The sequence below is a fragment of the Centroberyx gerrardi genome, chromosome 5 (genome assembly GCF_048128805.1).
Source record: "Centroberyx gerrardi isolate f3 chromosome 5, fCenGer3.hap1.cur.20231027, whole genome shotgun sequence".
NCBI lineage: Eukaryota > Metazoa > Chordata > Actinopteri > Beryciformes > Berycidae > Centroberyx > Centroberyx gerrardi.
In genome coordinates, this window is record NC_136001.1 from 4,000,958 (window position 1) to 4,025,330 (window position 24,373).

Genomic DNA, 24,373 nt, shown 5'->3' on the forward strand with positions numbered 1-24,373 from the left:
TTATACAACGGTACAAAAACAGTCATACCTTCGCTCTCAACTCTGAAAGACTGAAGCGGACAACATCCACATATCACGACTACATCAACACATTCGGGCGATATGCACAGAAGTAAAAAGAGGAGAAAAAAAAAACATAGTCACACACCAAATCGAGCTCTAAATCGAGCCGCATTATCATCCGAGTAAGGAATCACATTTGAAAAAGAAATAACTTAAAAGAAAATAACTTGGTGGCCAGTTATTTTAAGGTCCTTTCGCTTTGCGCTGGGTTTTGTGGACGGACTCGACGGCTCTTCTGATGCTGGGAGGGAACCCACGCCGGAGGACGGGAACAGGTCCGAGTGCAGTAACGCTTTGAGAAAGTGCTGCGGAGAAATACAGCATTTCTTTCCTTCCTGCCTTTTCCTCTGATCCAGAATGCGGGGTCGTTCTTCTTTTTATCGGATTAAGAGCGGGCGGTCGAGCCATCTAAAGTAAAACTCAATAGAAAATGGAGTCCACATACACACGCACACGTTTGTACTAACCTCCAATTGACTTACATTCATTTTCTAACCCATGACCCTAGACCTTAACCCTTACCCTAACCTAAGCCTACAGTAATACTAATTCTAACCTTAAACCTTAACCTCTTCTCTGTTGGCGCTCCGCTGATTCAGGCCGATGAGAAAGGTGTATTTTTACATTAACATCATGCCTGGCGCACTTTTAAAGATGCGACGTGTAGCATTTTGCATTTCTCAAAATTAAGACCACATTTCCCGTAAACCCTGTTGCTTCCTACTGTAAAAAGGATGTTGCCTCTAGTCTCACACCCCGGTTTTTGTTTGAAGAATAAGAAGGAAAAGAGCCAATCACATCCTAATCTACATTCCAGGTAAGCTAACGTCAAACTCGCACCCCGATTTTCTCCTAAAATTTCCACGCAAGTAGCTTCAAAGTTTCCATACTGTACGACAATGTCACATATTCTGTATCTGCTTGTTCCAGCGCTTCATTGAAGCTATAGCATACACACCTGAGATGCCATTTTTTATGGCTATGCCATTACATTAAATGGAAAAATTCTAGATGTCTTGTGCATCATTTCCCTGTAATTCAGCATGACATGTTTGGTGTCTTTGGAAACCTTGGGATCTTGACTAGATTTTAAAATACAGTTCTGTGGAAGAGGTGGAACTGGAATAAAGTTGTGTATTACTGGCAAAGTAAAAGGACCCCCATTTTGTGCCGTAAAGCAATCAAGCAAATTTCCCACCAAATCCAACCTGGTGGCTCACAATGTATAAATGTAGTGTAAAGGCCAGTAGAGCCTGCCAATCTTCTCAGCGATGGTCTTTTGTGTTTACTGTAATTATACTAACGTCTCAAAATTAATGTGGTAATGATTTATTGATGTCAAAATGCTACACGTAGCACCTTTAACCCTAAACCCAAGCCCCGACCTAAACTAGTCCCTTGTGCTAGTGAGGATCGGCCAAAGTGTTCCCACTTTGGAGGATTTCCCTCATCTTTCTATCCTCCACACACACACACACACACACTCTTCCACTATATTTCCTTGCAGCCGTCTTGTCTCCATCAGCGGGTGGACTCGGCGCCCGTCGTGCCCAGCTGGTGCCAGTCCACCCAGTGCTGGCCGGGCACCAGCTTCTTGAGGGGGATGAAGGTCTCTCCCAGCAAGGTGTTCTCCCAGAAGGCCCCGTCGCCCAGCACCCGAAGGTGGATCACCCTCTGATCCAGGTCGCCCCGCGGGATACGCTCGTACACCAACTGGGTGGGGAGGGGAGGGGGGAGTGGTAGGAAGATGGGAACGGAAAAAGGGATGTAGGAATGGAAGGGATGGGATGGGAAGGAGAAAAGTATCAAGTATCAGTAACAGCGTTTGCCTTCAAAAACCCATATGTGTCGAATCCCAGTCCAAACACCATTGTATTTCTTCTGTTCTCTACTGTTTTATCAGACGGGAACTGTAGTTTACCATCTCGTTGTAGGTGGGATTGCAGGTCCGTCGCGCCGCCTTGGTCTTCCTCTTGCTGGTCTTCTGGGGGTCTGGTAGGAGGTAGAGCTTGACGTAGGGGTCCGGGTCCGTCCCGTCCTGCAGGGGTTGCTGGAGAGGACACACACACACACACACACACACACGTACGTTTGTTCATATGTCCTCATATAATACATCATAGAATTAATTACCATTGCCTAATGAGTCAGAATAAACACAAACACACATATCACACACACACACACACACACACACACACACACACACACTGACCAGGCCTCGAATGTGCATGACCATGATGAAGAGTTTGTCGCTCTTGTAGGAAATGGAGAGTTTGACCTCGCCAAGTTCCTTCCCTGAAACCGGAGACCAGGAAATCTCTGCTGAAGAGACAAGAGACAAAAAAATGCACTGAGTTCCCCTGACTGCCCTGCAAAGCATTGTGGGTATTAGAGTCTTTGTTATTATGACAACACAAGTTCAAATGCCTGTATTTTCTTCACATCTCAACATATCAACATGTGGCTTGGTGGATCTCTTTGAAATTATGTTCCTGATTGATTACTTTGTCATGACTTTACAGTCAGTTGAAATTTTGGGCAAATTGTAAAAAAATGACAGGTTAATAACATTCCACAAAATTAGCTAATGTTAGCAGTCAGATACTTCATGTTGTTAATGTTGGTAATTTACTTCCAGACTAACCAGGTCTAACTGTGGAAGTTGTACAGCTGATAACTAGCTTTAACAGTGGCAGTTTTAACCTAGCGGCTAACATAAACAATGTGACTGTTAAAGAAGTGCAGGATCAAGATAAATACTGACACCTTGCCAAGAATAAAATCATGGGGGAAACACTGAATCCTTAAAATGTTTGGGGATTTTTTTGAGCATAAAAATGAACAAATTGAGTGAAGACATTTAATATTGGCACAAAACAACGCTATCGGCAGCTTCCGTACAAAAATATCGTAAGCAAGCATTACGCCAACTTAGTAAATAGCGGTTAAAGAAACCCGTTCAATTTGACTATCTTCCCTGAAAGCGCTGCCTGCATTACAAGAAAAACAATTTTGCCTCCATTCAGCACAAACAGGAAGCCCAACAGATGCTCCTGATGGTGAATGATTGATCTGTGTTTGTACACTATGTACTCTATAAATAAAGTTCAAAGCAGAACACAACATCGTTAAAATGCAATGCCGAAAATGCTCTACTGTGATGTTGAAATTGTTGTGTTAAGCAAAACGGTGGATGGCGATGGCTGGACAGTTTTAGTTAGCTTGCATTGTATTTTCCAATTTAACACAAGGGATAGTTGCAATCCTAATGTTAGAGGGAAGTTACATATCCACTTTGTTCATCTAGTTGCTGCCTGCACTGCACTTGTAATCACCACTTCAATCACCACGCAACAAATAGACTGAATGTTCCCACATGTCCGCACAGGGCTTTTAAGGTTATGTGTGTGTGTTTGAGTATGGAAAGTGTCGTCCAGACGCAGCTTGATAAAACGCTAAACCCTGATTGGGCTGAGTTCCGGTCAGCAAGGCCGCCGGGCTTTGGCTGATGCTGGCGGAAACACGGTGGACTTTGAACCCCTTTACTGTGTGCGTGCGTGTGTGTGTGTATGTCTATTTGTGGTGCACTTTGACCATGTGCTGTGCTGTAAATGTCATTTCACGTGTAATTCTTAACAATTGATCGTTTAAATGAATCACTGAGTGTCACCCAACTGTACTGTAGACTGTGTCTGTGTGTGTGTGTGTGTGTACCAGCTGGTTTCTGCAGAGTGTTGACCACTGTCCCCGGTCTCTCGTCTCTCGGCAGAGGGTGGAAGAAAGTGTAGATGAGGTCACACTGAAGAGAGATAGAGGTTTTTAGTCCTATGTAATAAGGGTATGCATACATTTAGAAGCAGTGTATAAATTCATACATGCTAATAATAAGGCTGATTTCAACATGTCCATAAATTAGAGTTGTAACTCTGTATGCAAACACATTTACAGTATATAGAAGAGCCATTAACTTCATTGGTCCTGCCAACTTTCTGAAACTGGATAGGCCTGATACAGCTGGTTACATTCCCCGCCCTGTGTGTGTGTGTGCGTGTGTGTTTTGTACACTGATATGGGCCTTCTTCCTTAGGGAGGGGCTGATTTCTAAGAAACCAGTGGGTAAAAATGAAAGCACACATACAGTGCACAGTACTGTAGACTATTGCACAAGCTTAAATATTAATAGACCTTATGGAGATAACAGATATACACTGTTACTGACATCACAGTTTAACTTTGCAGTGTACAAGGTATAGTCATCTATGTCAGTGGTTCTCAACGTGGGGTCCGGGGACCACCAGGGGTCCTTGAGGGGGCTCAAGGGGGTCCCCAGCAAATTGATAAATTGTTGAACCATTATTTAATTTACAAGAAGTTAACACAATTAGAGAATGTAGAAGAATGACTATTTTGATCATAGTTTCACTGTTATCGCTCTACCTACAATACAGAGAGTCATGGAATTCTGGACAAAATCATATCTAACAACAAAAATATTCTCAGAGAGACAAAATCTCATCAAATGGGGGTCCATGGCCCTAATGTGGACTAAATTAAGGGTCTGTGATATGAAAAAGGTTGAGAATCGCTGATCTATGTAATGTCTTAGGAAGTGAAAAACAGAATAAAAAGCCTTATGGGACAAAAGGAGGGAAAAGGGGAGTCTCTGTGAGGTGTGTGTGTGTTTATTATGATCTCTCAGACCATAACAATTACCTTTCAGCAAGTGAGTATTATACAATGACATGCAGCCCAAGTCACCGGTATTAAATGGTGAGATTTGAGAGATGACTGACCTGGGCGACCTCAGGGGCGGCGTGCACCAGATGCCAGACATAACCGTTCAGCTCGTCTTTTCTCCTATCGGCCGTTGCCTCACCCCGCGAGCGGCCAATCACAAAGCGGCTAGGGAAACTGGGGGGCGGGATAAAGGGAGAGGAAGGTGAGACGCCGCCGGGTTCATGTTATATAGGAAAGACGAGAGATACCAACTTCTCATTTGAAAATACTGTACATCTCGCCTTTCACTGTATTTTGTAGGTGTATTTAACACTGTGTGATTGGAGAGAAGTAAAATCTTGATTGTATGTGTGTGTGTGTGTGTGTGTGTGTGTGTGTACCTAGGTAGCTTGGAGGAAGGGAAGATGAGCCGTAGTTTGCTGTGTAGTTCATGAAACTCTTCAAAGCTCCTCTGGACCAACGCCGCCCCCTGCTGGCCCTCCCTCTCCACCTTCACCACAAAGGCCTGTATAGGAAACAACAAAACACACCTAACATTAGCTTCAGCTATAGTCCAAGGGTTCCCAAACTGGGGTCCGGGAACACCCAAGGGTCCTTCAAGGGATTCAAAGTTCACAGTTATTTCATTCACTAGACGTGGGCACAATGACAGAATGCATAAGGATAACTGGATCCTAGGCTTCACTGTCCCTCTGAAATTAAGTTAGAGTACATCAAAAGCAGGAAATTACATTAAAACACAATGTTATGCTACTACAGACAATATGCATGGTGAGCTGCTTTCATGTGTTCTTTTATGGCAATTTAGGAGATTGTGAATTGATTTTCCACCAAATCACATCATTATTTCAAGATGGACTGATGGGTCCAGTTTCTAAAGCAGAAGAGAGGAAAATGTAACTGTTTCCAATGGAAAGCTGGTCATTAGGTCTGAAAATCCTTCAAGTACCAGCCTAAGTTTTACCCTGTTGCTCAGATGAGCCTTTGACATTGTAGGACACAGATCAGGACTCCGTTTTTCAATTTTGCTTGCAATTCAAAAAATGTGAGTGAGTTCATTGCATTCTTCCTCCTGTCTTAATAATGAAAAAAATATTAGGAGGGTCAGCTCCCAGAGTTGAAACAAGTCACTGACAGGGTTATTAACAGATTAACAAGGAGAACAGATTATTATCGTCCCATCTGCACTCTACATCAGGGTGTCTGCAGGTTTTTATAAAATAAAATAAATTACTTTTTAAGACCTTTTAAATGCCAGTTAGCAGAGATGTGACCAAGTCAACTTTGCTCTAGTCCGAAGTCAGTCTCACATCTTGAGGCACAAGTCTAAATGTAGATTACCAAGTCAAGTCCAAGTCAAGTCCATGTCATTAGTGTCAAGTCTCAAGTCTAAAGTCTAAATGTAGAACAGCAAGTCAAGTCAGAACAAATCAAGAGTCCAGTATCAATTTAATATCTTAAAGAAAACTATCTAGGACTTTTCAATGCAATATGGTTTTAATAGGATAAAAACAGAATTTCAATTCAGTCGTCTGGTGGAACAAATCTCATCACTTTCAATCTCAAAGTCATTTACACAAACACAAGATCTTTTGTCAAGTCTTAGATGATAAAATGTAAGACATTTTAAGACTGGACCTGCAGACACACTGGTACACATATGTTTGTTGTATATTTGTTTGATATTGAATACTGTCACAAAATATGGACAGATTCAATATCGGCCTTCAAAAACCCATATCAGTTGAACCCGTTTTGGCACAATGATTTGGCAGTGTAAGAATGATCTTGACAGGGTGACGGGATGAACTCACGTAGCCTTTGCTGGGGTTGTACGTGCGGACGTGGCGGCAGACGTAGAGGTTGCGGATAAGGCCGTCGCTCTTCGCCGTGTGAACTCTCGGCGCGAAGGAAAGCACCGGACGCTCCTCGGACGAGGCGAACTTCATCTGGGCCAGGTTGTGGATGAAGAAGTTGAGCTTGGTGGCCACGCTGCCCAGACTGGACTCTATCAGCCTGGTTAGAGGGTTAAAAAAGGGGAAAGATTTCAGGGGTTTGAGCTGAACATCCATTTACTGACCAAATAAAGGAATGGACCAGTCATGGCGAGTTTCCTTTCGATTACATATGCTGAAGACCAGACCAAAAATATACAAAAATAAACAAATAAATAAATGAATAAACTAAAGAAACAAAGATGGGATTCGTTTCTCCTAGGTATGTAATTAAGGTAATTGTAATCATTACTTGAGCTATTTGTTAAATTTAAAGGAATAGTTCACCCAAAAATGAAAATTCAGTCAGGTTTGGTAATGCGGAAGCTAAAAACAATGGAGGAAGACTCTATTCGCATTAAATAATGGATAAAATTAAGTTGTTTTCCACTCACAGAGCGATTGTATGGTTTGTTATTTTTGGAACTATAAAGAACGGTCCTCCACGACTTCATTTGTTTTGGAGAAGGCTGCTACGGAGTCATGCTGAGAAGCCAGACTTTTCATTTTTGGGTGAACTATTCCTTTAATCTCATCTGGAGTGACCATATCAGTGATTTCCCCCCTCGACCCCTCTACTGTTTTTAAGCGACACTCAGGTGTGATAACTGTAGTTCCTCTGGGTTTCAACTCATTTGCAGATAATTTGAGGTGCTCGTGCTTATTTCCAATGAGCGTACAATTTCATTTTTGTCTGTGAAAGTGAAGACAGGCCAACATGGAAGCGTTTGAGGAGGCTTTCGCTCATTTAACGGGTAGGAACCCGCCCTAGACCATACACTCTTTGCTAGGAATCAATAAGGCGAAGGCAGGAGTTAAAGTCCATCAGGAGAGCTAGAAGCTGCTATGATGGGCCATTGTAATACAGTAAATATATCCGTGGGCTAACCAGGACTGAATTTGTGGAACCGTAGTTTTGCAGCCCTTTTTGGTTGCCATGTTGAACTTGTGAGTGTTGTTTGTATGGGAAGCAAATAGTAGGTTTTGCAGTGATGTCTGACCAAATGACACCTGTCTGTAATTTGCTGTTGGCTAAAACTGTCCAGAGCGATGAGTGCCATAACAGAGAATGACTATGGCTGAATGAGATAGAGAAGGTCTGTGTGTGTGTGTGTGTGTGTCTGTGTGTGTTTTGTTACCTGGTGAAGTACATGGTGGCGTCGGCCTCAGACTCATGGGGTCTCAAGGCGTCGTAGACGTACTTAAGGTCCTCCAAGTCGGACAGCTCTGGGATACCACAGGACAGCATCTACACACACACACACACACACACACACACACACACACACACCAGGTGGACACATATCAGGATGTGTGTGATCACACTGCTCAGAGAAAACTTATGTGACTCGGCTGATTGTTGATTGTTGTTGGATTCAAGAGGAACAATGTGGATTCTGTCCTGATTGCCGAACAGTGGACATAGTATTCACTATTTTAATAATACTGTACTGAAGTGACCTTAGAATTGGCCTTGTATGTGCTAAACCGATGAATGGAAATCCATGTTTGTTTGTTTTGTTTTGTATTTTATTTTTTATGATTTATGTATTTATTTATATATTTTGGAGTATTTGAAGATATTCTTACACTATCCCAATATTTTATTTATATATATATATATGCATATATTTGCTATTTTGCCAATAAAAAGAATAAAAAAATGAAATAAAAAAAAGAATGGAGTGTATTCCCTGTGGGAAACTGTGCATTGCAGTTATTTGCATGAGGAAGGCAGCATAATGCATGTCTAATTTTCTTCTGTGTGGAGTAGCTGTGAATGAACTGAATCAACCGTGATGCGTAAACATTGCATGAATTCAGGAGGCATGGGTGGACTGGAAACCATGAGTAAATATTAATAAATGCTAAGAAGATATGCGTATGTTTGCACAGCAGAGAGTGTGTATATGTGTGTGTGTGTGTGTGTGTTGGATACCCACCAGGCCCAGCAGGTTGAGGAAGAGGTGTGTGTGTTTGCGGATCAGGTTGTAGGCCTCGCAGCAGAGATCCACAAAGTCGTGGAAGCGACTCGAGGGCTTGTCGCCGCCGTTGATGACGTAGGCCATGTCAGAGGTGAAGACGAACGGGGCGCGGTCCCTGCCGGTCACATGACACAGATAATACATCAATCGCAACGCAGGAATATCTGAATAGACCAGTTCCATTTTAGGGACATTTCTGCAAATGTTTACCAATTTAAAAACCTCACCTTGATGCACAGAAAATCAGCCAGTCCTTCACAATGCATTTCTAAAATTGAGTCTCTATTGAAAGGAATATTTATCATTATGTTACATTGTCCAGAAAATACCAACGAGTAATTTTTTCTCATGTTTCTTTCTCATGTTAATCTTCATATCTTAGGCTGGGAATACACTACACAACTTTAAGGCAGATTATAGCCACAATATGGCATCACAACTGACTTTCAAGATCGGAGTGAGTTGGCGCTAGTTTGGGTCGGTCATACAGATGATCATGTGTGAGGGTCCAAGACTTTCATCTCTGGCTTCCAGATCCATAAGGTGTCAAGATTTATAAAGTTCAATCCAAGACTTTGTAAAAAAGTCACTTTAGAAATGTGAAATGTGAAAATGAAAAAACAAAACTCCTGGCCTACATCTCCCAGTGTTCCTGATGACTTGAAGTCCCTGGCCTACATTTCCCAGCATCCTCTGCGCTCACCGTTTGATGTTGCCGAACATCTGCGCGTGTCCCAGGAACTTGCCAAAGTCGATGTGGAACATGTGCCCGCTGGCCTTTAGCATGATGTTGTCGTTATGGCGGTCGCAGATTCCCAGGATGTATGTCGCCACACAGCAGCCGGCGCACGAGTAGATGAAGTTCTCCACCGCCTGGGTTTAGGAAGATACACACACAGACAAACACACACACACACACACACACACACACACACACACAAACAGGGTTATTATAGTGTTAGAATCGTCTATTCATTCGTCAATCATTTGTTCATCATACGCAAAATCTAAAGTGATCAGATTTTGATGAAACGTGTGGGAATGAGGCATCTCACCTGTGTGTGTGTGTGTGTGTGTGTGTGTGTGAGTGTGTGTGTGTGTGCACATGTAAACATGGCTAGTCAGTACTACTTTGCTGTTACCATTGCCAGTAAAAAGTCTCTAAGTAGGAGCCTGAACTCAGACTAATTATATGAGCAGCCCATAAATTACAGCTTGCTCATTTCTGGAAATACGGTGTAATTACACAGAGACGTAGAACGTGACAGTGTGTGTGTGTGTGTGCGTGTGTGTGTGCACCTTCTCATACTGGTCGTCGGTGGGGTTGTGTTTCTGCAGCCAGTCGGCCAGCGGTCGGTCTTTGAAGGAGCCAGTGACTCCGTGTTCCACCTGGATCTTCCTCAGTGTCTCGGCGTGGGGAATCATCTCCACCATGCCTGGGCAGGGAGGGAGAACAGAGGGGAAATTATCAGTTCTCAGTCAAAAACATAAATTTAGCTTTTCTGAGGAGAAAATAGATTTTTGTTTAAAATGGTGATTGTGATGCCTTATGATGATCAGACTGGAGGTCATAATTTACCCAGGCTTTTTATTCACCACTACATCACTAATAGCATCACCTGAAAGCCTTTTACTTATGTATACCAGCCTCTTTTCACCTGAGATATTCCCAATCTATTCTGTTCAAATCTCACCCCTCCCATTATGCATCGTCCTCATGTCAACTCTGCAGAGCTAATTCCAATTCACATTTCCCCTCTCCTTCCAAATATTGAAATATGACCATCCTCCATGCCCACTCTTCCTATCCCTCCCTCCGTCCCTCCTCACCTCTTCCCCGGCCGGTGGAGAAGCATTTGAAGATGACCATCCTCATGTCCAGCCCCTCCTGGATCCAGATCTTGTTCATGATGCGGATGATCTGCAGAGTCAGCATGTCCTGCCTCAGATCGTCCCCCGACTGGACAATGACAGCAAGGTCAGAGGTCAAGGGTCAGTCAAATATTACAAGATCTCTTGAGGTAATAAAACAATGAGGTCAATATTGGACCCACAGTTCAATTGTTTGGCTTCAGAACACTTGGATTATGCTGTACGAGCTGTTTGGAGTACTTTTTTACTCTTGATTTTTTGCCTTTTTGGAACTGTTTACATAGAGAATTTATCCTGACGTAAAGCCAAAATAAAGAATTTTCCACACTGACAAAAATACAATTCTGGAGGAAACACTGAAAATAGTCACATTTAAAGATATCAAAATATACACAAAATATCAGTTAAATCCTTTTCTCCACAGCCTCTGATTTCCTCTCCCCAAAGTTGATAGTTTATCAAGTATATGCCACAAATAGAAATCTAACACTATCACTTGATAAACAGACTTCCTTGTTTATGCAAGACAGAAGTAATAGTCAGTTCCTAATTTTGGATGCAACAAATAGAACAGAAATCTAAAACATTTATCTGCAACTGATGGTTACAAAGTCGCTGACGTGGCGAGGTCCTACGCCAAACAGTGATGAGTGTCTCTGATTTGAAGTTGATATTCCACAAGCGTGTGTGTGTGTGTGAGTGTGTGTATGCGACGGTACCTTAAAGATGACGTTGATGTTGTCTCCATGTGGGTCTAGGTTTTGGAAGGAGAGCTTGAGAGGCACAGCGTTGGAGTTGAAGAAGGAACACGACTACAAAATACAGAGGAGAGGAGAGACAAACACCTCATTAGATCTCCAAATGATATAAACACCTATCCACATACTGCAAACAGTGGCTCACAGATAAACATGCACAGTACATACAGATCAGATCAGACACTTCACATGCACTTAAATGGACATTTACATTTTCAGACTCAGAAAAAGATGAAACTCTAATTATCAGTGTAGGGAAATTGTGTCTTTGCAGCAATAAATTATAATGAAAATGATTAATTATAAAGAAATACAGAATATAAATAAGAATAGAGCAAATGGGGTATTAAAAATAACACCACCACCAACAATTACAACACCAGAATACATTAAGTAAAAATATATATAATAAAAAATAAATGAAAAATCTATGAATTTACAACATATCTGCAGAGTGTGCAAACTGACACCACTAATACTTAAAATACAAAAAATATAAAATTATTAAGCATTAAACATACTTAAAATATTAAATATAAACTGGAATACAGTATAAAAAAATATAAAAAATATCTGAATATATGCAGTATGAAATAAATGGAAAAAAATACATATATGAATATACTACAATGAGACAATATGAGAATCTGAAACAAATATGTTAATAATTTTACAGCATATATACAGGATGTGCTCTCAACAATACCAGATCATACATGTTTTGTGTACATATGTGCAGACACATACATGGCATGTATGGCTGTATACATACAATGTATATTAAACACTTACACGTAGGTCACAAGCAGAACTAGGTTCAATCAACTCTGATACGTTGCATTCTCTCATATAGGGAGAACGTCGTACCAAACTCCATTCAAAAATCTGTCAATTTAATGCTGCTTTGCTTTCCTGGCAAAGGTGCATACTGTATCTTGTAGAACAAGACTTCAGACTTCCTGAATCATTAGGAGCATCCAAAACACCAAGCAGCATGTACTTCAATCAAAATTTGAACTTTTACAATTGCTTCACCTCTTACTCTTCCATCAAAACACACCAGGGTGGTTGTAGCAAGCAGACTGAGCCAATTCTAAAAGATTTTACTGGAAAAAGTACTGCTTTGTGCATGACATAAATGCTGAATTTACCAGAAGTCTGAAGTCATGTTCTACCAGGTGTGTGTGATTACCAATAAACAAGACCGCATTAAATGACCAGATGTTTGAATGGAGTTTGGCATGATGCTGCCTCTCTGACAAAAGAGGATGGCATGTACCAGGGCGAATGGGATGGCTGACCCTGCTGGCTTGAAAGAGAAACCTGACTTGAAAGTAGATGTGGTGTTGCATAAACATCATCTGTTCTCTCTGACAGTACCTGGATGTTGATGGCTTTGACCAGCATGGCGGGGTTGAGGGGCAGTCGACAGTTACTGCTGACTGAGAAAAACTGCTTCACCTCCTCTAGACCCTCCCTCAGGATGGCCTGCGTACACATACAAACACACACACAGACAACAAGCTTAGTGGTTAGCTGAATTACAAAATCCCATTGGGAAGGTCACACTCACAGCAAAATCAAACTATGACGTCAACATGCAAATAACACCTTCACCTACTTGCTACTGTACAGTCTCTAGAACACTGGGTGTGTGCAATGTCTGAAATCATGATACACCAGAAGTAACACTAGATTTTTCATTAACACACCAATTTTGCTTTCTAGGGCTTCCTGAAGGACATAATTTGTGTGAAAATCCAAAACCAGCACAGAATTAGTAAAGCTGATCGATATGCTTTCTGAGATACAAAGAAACATGTTTAGTAGTAGTAGTAGTAGTGTAGTAGTACTGTAGTGTACTGTGGTAGTACTGTAGTATATGCTGGTCACGTTGAGTATATTCTGTGAAGGACTGAGTGATTTGGCTGTGATTACAGGTTATTCAGACACCCTGTATATGTAAATACACATCTCACACACACACAAACACACACACACACACACACCCTACCTGTCTGCTGGACGGCGTTGCATCTCGTACTTTCTGAGCCACCTTGGCCAGGATGGAGACCAGCCAGCACTGTCGGTCAAACTCCTCCCTGAGGCCTCTGCCCATGCAGCAGAGCAAGGCAGCCAGGAGGTGCTGATACCTCCCGCTGAACTGGCTGTCCTGCAGGGCGTCCTTCAGCAGCCTGGGGGAGGAGGACGCTCACTTCATATGACGTCCCAACTCAAACATCACTACAATATTCCTACAGACGTTTTGCATCACAAATCTCCTGTCAAACACATCTGGCTCCATCATGGAGGTCCACTGGAAAATTGGCTGTGCACAAATAATGTCTAAATATATAACAACCAGGCTTCAAAGACAGAGATACCTGAAGACTGTTGAAGCTTGTTGTGGTGTGGCTGTAGATCCATTCAGTAACGGTCTCAGTAAAAGTGAATAGTGTGATAAGGTGGATTTGTTTCCAAATGTAGGTTACTGTGACACAGTAAACTGTCTTGTCTTTAGCTCTAGTCTCTACTCCAAAACACTCTGAGTTGTAGCTTGAGAAGAGTCAGCTCAGTTAACCTGAACAAACTGTTAGCTAGCTAACTAGCCAGCAAGCTAATTCAGCAATGCAATGTTGTTAACATGCACCACTAGCCCCTACTACTGCTGGCTTCTACTAGATACGTTAGCTAGTGTGCTGATCAGATGTTTTTACAACATGACAGTGATGGTTAGCTGACCAGATACTATGGTTAGCTAGCTAACAAGCTGAAATTATCTAAACACTAAATCAATTACATGTATCAGTGATTGTGTGTCATATTATATTGTACTTTATGGAATTCTTTTTTATCTCCTATGACATCACTATAATACTCCCATAGAACATTATAGCTAGTTTTTGCTGTCATATTTAAGTTAATATACGGTTACTGTAGTTGTGACTGGGGTCTAGCCATGCTGCAGCTAGTCTGGTTCACAGCCAGCATCTCCTCCGTCTTTAGAACCAGACCAAGCCATCTGGACTACAGCTGTGCCAGCCTCCCTCCACAACCAGGCCAGACTGAGCCAGACCGGGCCAAAATAAAGGTTGCTGTACACATGTTTAATAATTAACGGTATTAAAATGAATGCGTCTTTCATAAAATAAGTCGTTCTGAGATATTAAAGTGAAAACCTGCGAGATTGTCGTTTTTATTGATTTTGGCGACATTTTGATAAGCGGTCATTGCTTTGGTGTTTTAAAGTGGCCCAACATACTGTAATAATAAAGACACTCAATGTAGACTGTGGCTTCTCATATTTCTTCTACTGTCTTATATTTATTCCAAACAAACCGCTGGTGTTCAGTAAACATAACATTCATATTTTTGAAATGTGGATGCTGTTTACCTTTAGACTTCACCAATGGAGACCAAAGGAAAGAGTTTAACCAAACGTACAGAGTCACGGCTAGCCGGCATGAACGGACCAAAGTGAGGCTAGTGATGTCATAGCATGGTGGCCCATCATGCTGTAAACTGTTATCATCGTCTGTCTGTCTTTTAAATACCATCTGCTGTTGTTTTACAGCAACACCTGCTGTTTACTGACCAACATGCCTATGATGGGATGTAATGGAGTGCTATCGATAGAATAGAATAGAAAATAGTACAACAGAATAGACTAGAACAGAACAGAGTAGAACAGAAGAGAATAGAATAGAACATAACAGAATAACACAATAGAAAAGACAAAGATAGGATAGAACAGAATTGGAATATAATATAACAGAGCAGAATAGAAATAGAAATAGAAGAATAGGATGCAACCAATTGTGGCAATGTAGTGAAAAAGTAATGAATAGTGTAATGAATCACTGCTCCCAGGGAGTAATATTAGTAATATTACTTGTAATATTATTCGTTTTGAAATAAGTAACAGGTCATATATTGTTTTATTGAGTAACGAGCTCAACGCTAGGTTACACACTGTTATTTGAAGTGTAGCTGAAAATGGGTAAAATGGCGCAGTTCCAAATCCCATCAGCAGGTGGCGAAGAGAAAAAGCCTCACAGCAGCAGTTAGAAACGCACAGAGGACGACTGACTGGTATCCAATATTTCACTGTCATTATGCATACTGATCAGCCAGCATATCTGCAGGTTTCACAATGCCAAATTTAAGACTTTTTAACACTTTTTAAATGGTACTTGAATGAATTGAGTGAATTAAGACCAATTTCAACCACCACTACTGCTAATTCCATTCACATCTTTTGATGAAAACGACACAATTCATGGCATTTGTCTTATTTCATTTGTCTTACTTTCCAACTCTGCTTGACTAAATATGACTGAATGTAAAGAACCTGTCAATACTACCATCTAATGTTTTATTTGAATCAAAATGAAAATGGGAAAAAAGGACCCCTATTTACTGTATTGAAGACATTGTAATGCTTTTAAGGGCTTAAATTTATATTTGAAATTTACATTTTCAGACTTTTGAACTTTTTAAGTACCATTTTCACATTGTAAGAATACAGAATTTTGCAGAGAACACTGAATGACCCGGCCTTCTATTTCATCTAACTTATTTGCTGCTCTTGTTTCCGCGTAGCGTTATGTATTTGACAGGAGGAAAGTAGAGTGTGTCTCACCAGAAGAGGTAGTGTGCGATGCGAATGTCCCCTATGGCTCTCCGTAGCAGGAAGCGAACCAATGAGCTGTCAAGGTAGCACTCATACTTCAGAGCCTGAGAGAGAGAGAGAAAGAGAGAGAGAGCAAAAAGGTCAAACAAAACTGGCAACCGAACACTTTGCACTCAACTCCACCCAAGATCTAAGATATTCTGGCAACTCTTAACATGAGATGCATTGTGTTGCATTACAAGCAGATTAGAGGACCATTAGAAGCAGAGATCAACTTTTTCTTTTTTTTTTACAATGTAATCATGAGACAAACAGAAAATCGTATTCAATTACATATCATTTCATAACACTCAATGTGCTTATAATGCCTTATGAGCATCCATTCAAGTAAAGTGTTACTAATATCTTAGTCTCATCTTATCTTTTCTCATAGGGATTGCTGTCAGACATGTTGGTTATTTGAAATACTTTGATCACTCATGCCAATAAAGCACAGTAGATACAGACGTGCCACTGAAACTAGATGGCGTGTTATAGTCAGAGGTGGGGACTTGAATCACATGACTTGGACTTGAGTCCGACTTGAGTCACAATTTTAATTGTTTGAGACTTGACTTGATGCATGAAGAGAAGACTTGAGACTTGACTTGACTTGTACTTTTATGTTTCTAAAGTCTTGACTTGAGATCTTGTGTTTGTGTAAATGACTCAGATTGAAAGTGATGAGATTTGTTCCAGCAGACGACTGAATTTAAATTCTGTTTTCTGAATTTGTATGGAATGATTGAATTTACTGAAGTTGAAACTGATTATAGAAATCAAACTCATGATGCTCTTACCAAGTTTTTATCCTATTAAAACCATATTGCATTGAAAAGTCCTAGATATTTAGTTTTCTTTAAGGTATTAAATTGATACTGGACTCTTGATTTGTTCTGACTTAACTTGCTGTTCTACATTTAGACTTGAGACTTGACATTAATAACTTGACTTGGACTTGATTTGGTAATCTACATTTAGACTTGGGACTTGACTTGAGACTTGCGCCTCAAGACTTGAGACTGACTTGGGACTCGAGCGAAGTTGGCTTGGTATTTGCTGTTACCTGGACCAGCTGCGGCAGGAAGTCCAGCAGTTCTGGGTCTGAGATGGAGTCCATCCACTGAACTGCAGTCCTCCTCAACTCCTGGTCTGGGAACCTGGAAAACACACACACACACACACACAAAACACTTCAAAAGACTATCCCCAATCATCATTAACATAACCGAGTAGCTTTTTAAGTATGTTATATGTTTTTTTTCTTCTTTTACTTAAGTATGTTTTTATTGAAGTATTTAAATATATATGTATATTTAAATCCCATCCATTACAGAGGACATTACAAAGATTTTGTGTCTCTCCATCAGCAACAGAAACTGGATCAACGTAAACTGACTCTGTCCTTTTCTAAAAAAAGGAACATTTTAAATCAGACACTTTTTACTTTTACTGAAGTAGACTTTTACACCAGTACTTCTACTTCAGTATTATCAGCGAAGTAACAGTACTTCTGCTTGAGTGGGACGTTCTAGTACTCTATCCACCACTAACGTACGAGGCGTGGAGGAGTCCCAGGGCGTCCAGGTGGCCCAGGCAGGCCCACTGGCGCAGCAGGGCGTAGACGTCGGGCAGGCAGGCCCACTCCCAGCGGGGGGCGCTGGCGAGCACCAAGGGCAGCGCGCCGCTCTCCGCCTGGCAGAAAGCCCTCTTCTCCCACAGCAGGCGCTTATCCTCCATCGTCAGCCTGAGGAGAGACACGGGAGATATCACCAAACCCCTGAAATGTCCTTAACTTCTCCATTACATAAACATTCATTATCCATTAAAAATAACATGGCTTTAAAAAAAGTAAGGGTTAGTGTCATGGATTTGATTCATGAGACACTAGTAATTAAGGGATTTGTTTTATACCTGTTGTGCATGATTTACAGGGTTATTAATGAGTTATTAATGGAAAGTTCTTGTCTCCCTGAATTTTATATTAAGCAGTCCAAAATTAAGGGGGTGCTTGAAGGGGTTGTTTCGATGGGGTCTCCTCCATTAATCACTCCCTTAACTCATTTTATGGGGATAGTGCTGTGTGGTCTGTATTTTCATATTCACACTCTGTTTGACTCTGTATATGCCATTACATTATATTTCTGGATAGCAGATAACATTACCCAGCAAGCATTTGAGGGATGGCGATTTTTACTGCATGATATTATGGCATAGTAAAAACTTGTGAGCTTTGAAAGCTTTGGAAAATGCTTAGATGAAATATCAGAAAGATATTGATTGTCCCGATTTCACAAAACAATGCAGGTGGCAGCTATGGACGACTACGGACGTCATCTCAATTTTCATTTTGGTGCTATATTTACACGGGTTTTCAACATTGGTGAAGGATGTCGTGTCAACACCTATTCAACGTCAAAATGTTTGCTGGGTACAGTCAATGCATCATAAACTATGGAAAAAAATGTGCAAACAAATAAGTAAGAAAGAGAAGTCTCAACCTGAAAACCTGAATTTCTGTTATAAGAAAGAAGACGGAGAGACCGAGAGAGAGAGAAAATTAACTACACTGTATTAAGGTTGTAGTATAAACACACCCTCTTCCATGTCTGGCTGTAGATAAACCCCGGCCAAAATCATGTCAACACTTACTTTGTTTTCAACTTCAACAGTCGAGTTCCTTGGCCAGCCTCTATCTAATAAAACCAGGCCAATAAAAAGCTAGATAAAAGCTGAAGAGGTGGGGTGGAGGGGAGACGAAAAATAATAACAGCGAGGTTGAAAAACTACAGTTAACGCAGGAAAGGAACAGTGAGGTCAAGCCTTATGAATAATATGGTATTTGCAGTTTTCACAAAAATATAACTAACACAACACACACACACACACCTGTATCTCCAACTACTGCAGCAGATACACTACAGGGCAAATCGTCTCTGTTAAGATTGGCAGCTACTGAGCGACTGTTGTGATTGGCTGACACAGTTGGACGCGGTTGTTGCCATTGGATGAAATCCCCGGCCTAACTTCCTTCCTGAGCAATGACACCAAAATATTTAGCGGCCTTGAAAACAGATTGAAGAGAAGCCCGTTTAGCTCAAGTCCCATTAAATCACAGCGCAAACAACATGGAGAAACCACATGGATGGGAGCTACCTATCAGTCAAGCCAAGAGCAACCCCCACACACACACACACACACACACACTCTCCTAGGTAATGTGTCAAGCAACTTCTCAGGTTGATGAGTTATTATTCAAGATTTTTTGTGTTCTTCTGCAGGTTTCACAAAGCCAAATTTAAGACTTTTAAGATCTTTTTAATGCAACCTGGAATTGGATTTAAGACCAATTTAACCAAAATGAAACAGCTGGTAAAATCAAACTACTTCTGATTGGTCAAAGCTAATGCAAGTTCTGAAACTATAGATGAGCAGTATAAGAAAAATGACACCAGGAAATGTAAGGTTAAGGGACATAATGTCCAACATGTTTGTCATATTGTATTAACCCTGTCCTGTATTAATGGAGTGGACAAGCATCTGGGTCAAACTTCCTTTCACCAACTGGAAGTCCAGTAATGTAATACAGCATTAGGAAATAAAACCAACACTGCTGCCGGTCCCATTCACATCACATTTGTCTTACATCCCAACTCTGCCTCAACTCAATATCACTGAATATAACAAATCAATACCACTATCTAATTTTATAGCTGCAGCAAAATCAGCCTTAATGGAAAATAAATCCTCTCATTAAGTAATCAAGACTTTTTAATACTTTTATGGCCTTCAATTTAGATAATTTTCCTACTGGGAGCAACAGAGGAGCATAGTATTATTATTGTGAGGAATTAAAGCTACACTAGGTAATTCTGCATGTTGACGGCCCCAAATTGCAATGAGAGGTTCACTTTGAATTTTGAGGACTTCAATACCCAGAAATCCTGTATGGTGATGTCAATAAACTGCACACAGCACGCTCATGTTTACCAAGCAGGCTGGTCTGTGTTGCTTTATACCAAAGGAAACCAAAGAGACGAGAGAGCAAAAGCCTTAGGTTCAAACTGGGAAACATGTGACCACACAGCTTAAATTTAACAAAAAAAGCTAATTTATAGTCTTTGTGTGGCAGTGATGACAGGCTTCTATCTGAGAAAAACCCTAATCTAGTTCAATACTGTCAAACTGTCAAACATGTCGGTCTGCAAAGGAAACTCTAAAGCCTCTTCCCAAGGAAACAGAGAGATCTAAAGTCTAAGACACACACACACACACACACACACACACACAGATTCAGCTCTGATGTGCAGTCTTATCTGAAAAGGCAAATGCTGAATCAACATAAACACCCAAACACAAGCAAGCAAACACACACACACACACACACACACACACACACACACACACGCCGGCCTTCCTTCCCTCTTTCAAAGCTATACACTGTGAAGACTGATAGACAGAATCCTGTTTGGGTATTAACACACAAACACACACTCCGCTCCAAGATAAACACTGCGTGTGTTTATCTCTGGTGAAAACACACTGCAGAGTGACGTGACAAGGCCAGAGAGTGATGGAGCTCCGACTCTTTCAGCCAGCTGTTTCCTTCCAACTGTCAAACACACTTTAAAAGGAACTTTGGAATTTCAAAAAACTATATCTGCAAGAAAAATGGAAAAAAAAATATCAAGAATTGAATTATTATTGAATTATAATTACTATTGGATGGGCTAATGGTCATATTTCATGCTTTCATCTGAAGACCAAAACAAAGAAATGCACTTGGCCATATTCTAATGTACCAACTATAATGGTCATACAACCATGATGGACACTTACACAGAAACAACACGTATGACATTTCTGGAGGTGGTGGACGGAGATTTATATTTTAAAAGACGAACATTAACAAAGCTCAAAAAAAAGAAAAGAAAGTTCAAAGCTAATATGAAACTATTGCGTAATGAGTTTAAACCACATCTACATCTTTATTTGTTCCACCAATGTGTTTCCATCGCTGTTTATCACAATTTCTTTATCAAATATCGCAATCAATCGTTCTACCTCTGTTACCTCTAAGTGTCAAAACGTTATTGCGATATTGAGGGATTTTTATTGAATTTTTACCATTGCCATTCAACCTTTCCAATCATAATTTACACATTTGTATGGAAACCCAGCTACAGTCCAGGAAACACCCTTTAGGAAATCAGCCACTCATTCAGTGACCTTATCAAATGGCCTTCTCATCTACCAAAAAGACAGTAACACAAACACACACGCACACGCACACACACACACACACACACCAGCGGAGAACAAAAGAGGAGTGGAGGGGGATGGAGTAGGGTTTGGCCAGCAGCTGCCAGCCTGACCGGCAACCCCCCACCTGTCTAACAGACTCTCATCTTTCTATTGGCACTCACTCTCACCTATAGTAGACACTAGGCTTCAGCTGATATGGGATTTCAAAGGCCAGATTTCAAGTTTTGGACTGAAGCTAGCTAGTCAATATTTTGTATCGATATTCAAGGTCTTTAAAGTCGTTTTTAATCCCGCCCCAGCAAAACAGAGAAATCAACTGTTTTTCTCAGTGTAGAAATGGCTTCTGATTCTCGCAATTTCATGTTGTTTTTTACACCCAAAAATGACTAAAAAAGAAAACATGTTTTGATGAGCAATTGCATATTTTAGTTGGCTATCCCTTTAAGTGTTATTCCTGATATCCCTTACCCAATATTGAAAATGTTACTCCTGCTCCTAGGAAAAGACCTGCCTTGACCTATTAATGTCAAGTATTTGGCAGTGCAACCATATGACTGGTGTGTGTGAGTGTGTGTGTGTGTGTGTGTGTGTCTGTTACATAGATTGTAAAATATGTAAAATAAGACAGGGCTTATGTGCTCCGTTAGTACCACACTAACAAAAACTAATGTTGTGAGTCGAGGGCCTTAGAAAACATCCATTCTCCTAAATAACACCGCTATGCAGACTAAAGCCTGACCCAACTGCAATGGATACACACACACACACACACACACACACACGCACACACACACCCTTCTAATTAATCAGTTTTAAGGAGAAATGGTCGAAAATTTGACTCTCTCTGGATGGAAGTATTCCCTCTACAGAGAGAGAGAGAGACAGAGAGAGAGAGAGAGAGAGAGAGAGAGAGTGAGTTGTGGAGACTGAAGACAAAAACAGGATGGAGCAGAGGAAGGTCAAACCATACAGTGCAGTGTGTGTGTGTGTGTGTGTATGTGCGCGCATGTGCCTGTGTGTATGTTCCCATATGTGTGCGTATATGTGTGGTCATGTCACGGTCAGGTGAAAACCTTGTAACTCCAGCGTTGGTGATTTTCAAGTTTTATCGGTCATCAAACACTTAACTCTTTAAGGAAAGTTCCAGCAGGATTGGAGTTTTGCTATTTGTTATTTTTCCCTTGTCTTCGCTGTTTTTAAAAGTAAACTTTGAAATGACTAAATATTACAAGGCAAAGAAGAGGGCAGCAATTTAAAGTTGTAATGTATTTTTTGAGACTTTTATTTTGGAGAGGAAAACGTGGAAATCAGAGAAGCAGAAAACGAAAGTAAGACCCTCCGTCCTGTCTCGTCCAAATTAGAATTATTTTGAGCCAACATCAAGGTGACATCTTGGAGTCACCTGACAGCGACAGCATGTTTGTGTGACTATCCATGTATTGTGCTGTGAGTGTGTGTTGGTTTCTGACCAGAAGAGGGACTTCTTGTGCAGGACGTCCTGGAGCTGGATCTGGCTGATGGTGTCCAGTCTGGAGAAGTCGTACTGGGGGCAGAATTCGGCCGGGGCCGGGGTGCTGAAACGCACCTCGAACGACGAGGTGGGGAAATCCACCTGACAGTATTGGGGAGGAAAGGGTTGGGGGGAGAGGAAAGGGTTGGGGGGGAGAGGAAAGGGTTGGGGGGGAGGGGGGGCAGTAAACACAACGAGATACATAGTAAGCAAGACTGGACAGAGTCAGATTGTAGAGATTGATGATGTAATAACTAGGGTTCGCCCCATATGGGTCTGTTGTTGGACTGAAGCTGCATTTTGTGCTGATATTCAATATCTCTAATTTTTTTGCCAAACAATTACAAGTATTCGTGGGTTTCCCCCAGAATTTTTATTCTTGTCATGGTGGAGAAGCTTCTGAAACTGCATTTAGAGCATCATGGGACAATAAAACTCAACAATTTATCGGTTTAACCCTAGTAGTAACTACCAGATAATGTGTTCAAAATGTGCCAAAACATCCCTCTAGAATGAGTCACAAATGCAAAACACATTCAAAAACGGCAACAGTGTTATAGATCACACACACGATGTTCATATGGTGTATTGAGATGTATATCATGCTTCCATGCAGAAGAGACAGGGAATGAAAATCCAGATGCAGAGCAGGAGGAGAAATAACATTTCATGGCAAACTGCTGAGAAGAGAGGGGAATGGGAAGAATAAATGCAGAGCAGCCAGATAGCAGACAGCGGGGAAAGCGTGTGTGTGTGTATGAGTGTGTGTGTGTGTGTAAGAGGTTATATATGGGTTAATGAGGGACAGATGTGAAGGACAGCTTCCCAGATGTATCCCATCCTAGGTGTGTGTGTGTGTGTGTGTGTTTCCTTTCCCTCAGTGCAAAGCAGAGCTTGAAATTCTGTTGGTAATGAGGCAAACAGACACACACACACACATACACACACACAAATCAGACTCAGGCCAGTGCACTAAGACAAAGACCCAGTGGCAGTTGGCAGTGGCACACTAGACTGGCACTACAGCCCTCACTACAATACAGTACAATACCAGAGAGCTAGAAGAGAGTGTGTGTGTGTGTGTGTGTGGAATATGGAGGGTAAGTTCTGGCGAGATCCATCTGACCTACTTACAAGTTCCCTCTGCAGCGCGCGTGTGTGTGTGTGTGCGTGTATTTGTGCCTCCGTCTCTGTTTGCATGACAGGTTTCCTACAGCATGAACGCCCTTTCCTTATGCATAACACAAAATATCCAGCTCGGAACTTTTTGCAGAGTTATGACTATTGCCTGCAGATAAACCAGACGTACAAAACTCGATCTGTTACTCCAAGCCTGACTGTTGAAATATCACTGAGTCTTCCCTAGTCCAGTCAAAGGAGAGGAAGGAACGTTGGAAAAAAGAAAAGGCAAATGGAAGGGAGGATAAAGAAAGAGGAAGTGACTAGGGATGCCCCGATAACGTTCTTTGATGCCGATCGCCGATCGCCAATCATCTATGAGCCATATCTGCCGA

The 24,373-nt window shown here is 41.3% G+C and overlaps 1 protein-coding gene across 1 annotated transcript in view; it reads right to left on the minus strand.

Annotated features, from left to right (window-relative positions):
- Positions 1–1,584: 1,584 nt before the first annotated feature.
- Positions 1,585–24,373, minus strand: part of pik3c2b (phosphatidylinositol-4-phosphate 3-kinase, catalytic subunit type 2 beta) — a 48,522-nt gene continuing 25,733 nt past the window's right edge. The window contains exons 14-32 of the mRNA XM_071914814.1: positions 22,819–22,961; positions 17,643–17,831; positions 17,151–17,244; positions 16,055–16,149; positions 13,427–13,607; positions 12,793–12,900; positions 11,374–11,466; positions 10,613–10,742; positions 10,082–10,218; positions 9,486–9,655; positions 8,741–8,897; positions 7,937–8,046; positions 6,618–6,819; positions 5,184–5,308; positions 4,860–4,977; positions 3,781–3,865; positions 2,279–2,385; positions 1,985–2,113; positions 1,585–1,776 (exon numbers count right to left, since the gene is read on the minus strand). Of these exons, the coding sequence (XP_071770915.1) occupies positions 1,585–1,776; positions 1,985–2,113; positions 2,279–2,385; positions 3,781–3,865; positions 4,860–4,977; positions 5,184–5,308; positions 6,618–6,819; positions 7,937–8,046; positions 8,741–8,897; positions 9,486–9,655; positions 10,082–10,218; positions 10,613–10,742; positions 11,374–11,466; positions 12,793–12,900; positions 13,427–13,607; positions 16,055–16,149; positions 17,151–17,244; positions 17,643–17,831; positions 22,819–22,961 (2,565 nt within the window). The remainder of the gene's footprint in view (positions 1,777–1,984; positions 2,114–2,278; positions 2,386–3,780; positions 3,866–4,859; positions 4,978–5,183; positions 5,309–6,617; positions 6,820–7,936; positions 8,047–8,740; positions 8,898–9,485; positions 9,656–10,081; positions 10,219–10,612; positions 10,743–11,373; positions 11,467–12,792; positions 12,901–13,426; positions 13,608–16,054; positions 16,150–17,150; positions 17,245–17,642; positions 17,832–22,818; positions 22,962–24,373) is intronic.